General features: G+C 48.8%; 1 protein-coding gene across 1 annotated transcript in view; it reads right to left on the bottom strand.

The window, feature by feature from the left end:
- Positions 1-351: 351 nt before the first annotated feature.
- Ggcx (gamma-glutamyl carboxylase) overlaps positions 352-5,087 on the bottom strand; it is a 16,932-nt gene continuing 12,196 nt past the window's right edge. The window contains exons 7-15 of the mRNA XM_021164435.2: positions 4,570-4,733; positions 3,896-4,161; positions 3,620-3,751; positions 2,736-2,887; positions 2,163-2,332; positions 1,864-1,994; positions 1,511-1,658; positions 1,152-1,347; positions 352-851 (exon numbers count right to left, since the gene is read on the bottom strand). Of these exons, the coding sequence (XP_021020094.1) occupies positions 662-851; positions 1,152-1,347; positions 1,511-1,658; positions 1,864-1,994; positions 2,163-2,332; positions 2,736-2,887; positions 3,620-3,751; positions 3,896-4,161; positions 4,570-4,733 (1,549 nt within the window). The 3' untranslated portion in view covers positions 352-661. The remainder of the gene's footprint in view (positions 852-1,151; positions 1,348-1,510; positions 1,659-1,863; positions 1,995-2,162; positions 2,333-2,735; positions 2,888-3,619; positions 3,752-3,895; positions 4,162-4,569; positions 4,734-5,087) is intronic.

Genomic DNA, 5,087 nt, shown 5'->3' with positions numbered 1-5,087 from the left:
AACTTAAAAAAAAAACAGGTAGTAAATTTTAATTAGGTAGTAAATTTTGAGACCATTAAAAGTTTAATGGGGAAAAAAAAAAAAGCCAAGTAGTGATGTTCTGTGCCTTTAATTTCAGCACTCAGGAGGCAGAGGTAAATCTCTGAGAGCAAGGCCAGTCTGGTCTACATGGAGAAATCCTGTCTATAAAAACTAAGCCCAGCAGGGCGTGGTGGCGCACACCTTTAATCCCAGCACTTGGGAGGCAGAGGCAGGAGAATTTCTGAGTTCAAGGCCAGCCTGGTCTACAGAGTGAGTTCCAGGACAGCCAGGGATACAGAGAGACCCTGTCTTGAAAAGACCAAAACAAAATACAAAACAAAAAACCTAAAAGCCTTCAATCCTGGGATTCAAATTCTTCTCTGTTGCCTTGGATCCTGTAAGCTATAATTTTAAAGAACTTATAAGGGGGAAAATGTACAGGGAAAAGCAACTAGGTTTGCTGATATATATGGAATTACAAAACCGGCTGAAGCAGAGGGACCACCATGAGTTTGAGGCCAGCCTGGGCTGTACCGTGAAAGCCTGTCCCATATCATTTTTCTCCAAAAAAATGTTCTTTGTTAGACAATAAGCCTATAACAGGCTGCTCCCACATCTGCACAGAGCATCTGGACATCCCTCAGAACTCAGAGTGAACATGCTCAGAATCTGGCTCTGAAGGGTGATTTGAAGAATCTGTGTTTGAAGCACTTGACTCATCAACTGGTTCAAATGGTCGCAAGTTTGCATATGTCACTTCTTGGGCTAGTTGCTCTAGGGAAGGGCGGCCTAATAGCAGGTTTCGGAGTGAAATTCGAGTCATCAGGAAGCTGAAAAGAAAGGTAAACACTCAGTCCAAATTTATGTTTCTATGTAACTTCAACCAAAGCCCTCAGGAAACATTTGGTCTAGACCCCTTCACCTGTGGACACAAATTACCTGAAATGACCCTTCCACATCTCAAATGCAAGCAGACCCTACTCTGAAGCTTGACAAGATTCTAGGGTAAAACAGGAATAGCCATGGAAAGGCTAAAGATAAACAGGCAGAAGGGGGTGAACACTAGGGGAGAGTAACCGAACTTGTTGAGCACCTGATGGCAATGACATGCTTCTGTGACTGAAACTTACCTGCGTCGGAAGACATAGAGCTTTCGCAGCACGAAGCGGAGAAATCGCTCGTGGAAAGGGCTATTTCGCCTGCGTTCAATTTCTTGGAGCTTCCTCTGTCGTCTGAGAAAGGTTTGGACCAGAGGTGTTGGCTCAGGGCCCCCTTTTACTTCCCCTTCCAAAAGAGGCTGAAGTTCTGGAGGCAGGGGCCCTGTTTCTGTCCAGAAGACACCAAAAAGGATCCAATGAGAAGGCCCATTCTCATTTAGAAAGCCCATTTCCATCAACTAGAAGCTTCACGCACTCTCTTTGATGTTCAATTCTGTAACACGGACTTCTAAAACCAGGTACTCTCCCTGCCCAAGCCTTCATGCACTCACCACTTCCGTTCTCCACCTTCTCCTTTAATTCTTGCAGATATGCCAGGTCTTGCTCCAGTGCGACCTCTGTAGTGTTGACGTAGACGTACATGTAGCAGGAAGGACTAGATGATACAGTATAGACTTTATGGTACTCTCCAGCAGGCAACTGGTGAGGGAACAAAGGACACGCTTCACTCTAACGTCCCTAGCTAGGCTATTGCCGCCCCACATAATCCTACTGGTGCTTTCTTTCTGTGCCTTGGGAGTCTGATCACGGCCTCTGGGATCACAGCCTCTCCTAAATTTCTAACGTTCTTATTTTATGGTACTAAATCCCCAGCCCCTCTATCACTGCTAACCCCAGAAAATACCTGCATTTTCTCTCCTTCTTGGAGAGTCTGATTTTTCTGTTCTGCCACCAATTCCACGGTGACTTCTCCCTGCAGCAGCTGGATGCTAGTGTTGCCCAGGTCTTCACTCACAAAATTCTCCAAGTGAAGCCCTGCCAGGAGCAAGAGAGTTCACCATCCCACCCTACCTCACCAGCACAGATAGCACACCTTCACAGCCATCGCCTCCAGAGTGCCCTCCCTACCCCATCATATGCAATGTCTCTATGATAAGGAAGCCAAAGAAAGACAGCAAAATCTCCCCTGGCTTTCCTCCGTACCAGGAAAATCTGCAATGAAGACCACCTCGGTGTAGTTGTCCAGACTGCTCTTAATGTCCTGTAACTTGGTCCTCCAGGGAGATAAATCCATCAAGAGTGGCTGCACCCAAGGCGTGCGCTGGAAAGGGGACCAGACAGCCTGCACGATGTCCACACGAGGGTCAAAAAGCCTTCAAAAAGGAAACCATGTTCTCAGGAGGCAACAGCCACCCACCCACCAGATTTCTGGTTCTGCTCCTTTCACCACTGAACCCACGGAGAGGGAGTAAGATTTCCCAAAAGAAGAAATGCCTGCAGTCAGCATGTTATTGCCAGTCCATGGCAGAGAAGAGGGGAAAGAATGTGAGTTAGTGGCCACCTGAGACGGCATTAAGTTAACAGTGTCTGAGAGAACAGTCAGTTCACTTTTCTCCTGGATGATGGTGCCCTCTGCTGGACCACAACCAGATCAACCCCGACATGCACTAAACAGAGAGAGCCTTGTAAAAAGCAGACAACTGGGAGACTTCAGCTTTTCATCTTGGCAAAAAGAACTGTGCTTCATCTTTCCCTGTCGCTGCTCCCCTTGCCCACCTCTGCTGGAAGCGGTCATTGATGGAGACCCAAATATCAAAGTAGATCTGGGGCTCAGTGACATTGTACTTGGGAAGCAGGAGGCTCAGGCAAGTGGCATATTGCTTCAGCATGTCTGCATGATCCTTCCATCGCCGGCTCTGTGTGAATACCTGCCCCAAACCCCCACATTAGTCCCACGTTGTCACTGTCAACCTCTAAGACATGCACTGCCAATAACATAAACATCTCTGCCTGCCACCTAACTTTACCAGGAGGGAAAAAAAGAAAGTTGTCTTGGGTGGTGAATTTTCATTGCTAAATATTTACTTACCTTTCCAAAACACAATCTTAATTCAAAACAACGACAAACTATCTCATCTCGATCCACAGTATATACATATTTATAAAAATATTCAGCACCAGCTGAAACAGGACCAGCCTGGGATATATAGAAATACCCTGACTTATTAATTTAAAATATGGTCTGGTGAGATAATTTAACAGGTTAAAACACTTGCCATGAAACCCTGAAAACGAGTTAAATTACCAGAACTCACAATGCTGTAGAAAGAACTAACTCCTCAAAGCTGTCTCCACATGTGTCTGTCTGTCTGTCTCTCATGTGTGTATACACACACACACACACACACACACAAAATAATTTTTAAAAAAAACTTCAAAAAGCTCAGGGATGAGGATATAGCTCACTGTTAAAAGTATGTGCTTAATATGTGTTAGGCCCTGGGTCCAGCACCAAAAAGAAAAAAAAGAAAAAGAAAAGAAAAAGAAAAAAAAAAAGGTTCCATCTGGTTTTAGAGGAAATGCAGAGACCCAGTTTGTTTTACTTTATGGTGTAGGACCAAATATGATCTCTGAAGAACTGGCAGCATCAGAAGTCTCACCCCAGGGTTAAGGTAGCCCAGCTCGCCCGTGAGGCCATCGCGGTAGGTGATCTTTACGTGCTGGTGGGAGCGGGAGTGCACCATCATGTCCCAGGAATAGCCATACAGCCCGTTTGTCCAGTTGTTGTAACCCTGGGAAGGCAGAGCACACAGCATCGGTTTAATGCTTCTCTACCAAGAAGACTACAGAGCTAAGCCCTTCCTTCCTTCCCTAATCCTGCCACACCGGCCACAGCCCGAGCCCAGCCTTGGTGTGGGTGTCCAGATCCCACGAACCTGGGTGAGGAAGTGGGAATAGGGCAGGAAGAGCTGCTCCAGGAGGTAGAGCAGGGTGAAGATGGCTCCCAGCTGGTGGCGCAGCCCGGGCTTCGGGCCAGCTTTGCCCCGGGACCTCTTATACACACAGGAAGCACTAGGCCGAGGAGCGGCTTTGGTGGGCAGCAGCTCTTGCAGCCTTTTCGGGCATCGGGCTACCAACTTCCGAGGCCATTCAGTTGAGCAGAAGAGAGGGCTGCTGGCCAGCATGACGTAGGGAAACATCCCTAGGAAAGCAGGAAGAAGACATGTCACTGTGCTCACACTCCTTCTACCATCACCCCTTATGAAGTACTTCTACAGTCTACTTCTCAACTGCTGGGACTAGAGGTGAATACCATTCCAGCTGGTTTCCTGTGGTGCTCGGGATGGAACTCAGGGCTTTGTGCACTCGGGAAGCACTGCAGCAGCTGAGCCGCATCCCGCACCTTGAAGAAGTGCTTCACTGTTCTTCCCACAGACCCTCACTGTGCAGCACGCTGCCCCTGGAGCTCCCAAGCCACTCATCTTTACCTCTTCCCACTTTGCAGTGACCATACTGGGTTCACCTAGTACCACCTCCCGCCTGCGGATCACCATTCCCAGTTGCTTCCCACGGCCCTGCAGTCACTCTCCCTACCGCTGCAGGCACTGACCGATGCTGAAGAGCTGCGAGTTCATGCAGTGAAAGTAGGACACGAAGAACAGGCCGACGGGTCTGGAGGCATCAAAGAAGAGCAGGAAGCCAGCCGAGAGGTCAAGGAGAAGCCCACACCAGTGTACTACCAGCAGGCTTGTCAGCTCCTCCGACAACACCAGCCTGCAGACACGGGGACAGAAGGCCAGGGCTGGTCAGTTGCTCACCCAGCAGCCAGAGCACAAGCATCAGGTGCTTCAGTAACCTGTCCCTGACGAAGGATCTGCCCAGCAGCGGGGTACAACAACTAAGCCCCAGACGCAGCCAGAATGCTCTACACTGGAGCTTCCAATCCCTTGACATTTTCAGGTGTCCATTTTCTTCCCCAAGACCCCCTGTACGAGGAGTAAGGCCCAATCTCCTGGGATAAAACTCGACTGGAAACATGCTGGAGGAAGCTGGCGCTCCATGGACATCCTAGAGCAGAAGTGTGGAAAGGCGAGCCTGGGCTGGGCGTGCAGCTCACGGGGGGGGGGG

The sequence above is a fragment of the Mus caroli genome, chromosome 6 (assembly GCF_900094665.2).
Source record: "Mus caroli chromosome 6, CAROLI_EIJ_v1.1, whole genome shotgun sequence".
NCBI lineage: Eukaryota > Metazoa > Chordata > Mammalia > Rodentia > Muridae > Mus > Mus caroli.
The sequence above is the reverse complement of the archived record's forward strand: the minus strand, read 5'-3'. Positions and strand labels throughout refer to the sequence as shown.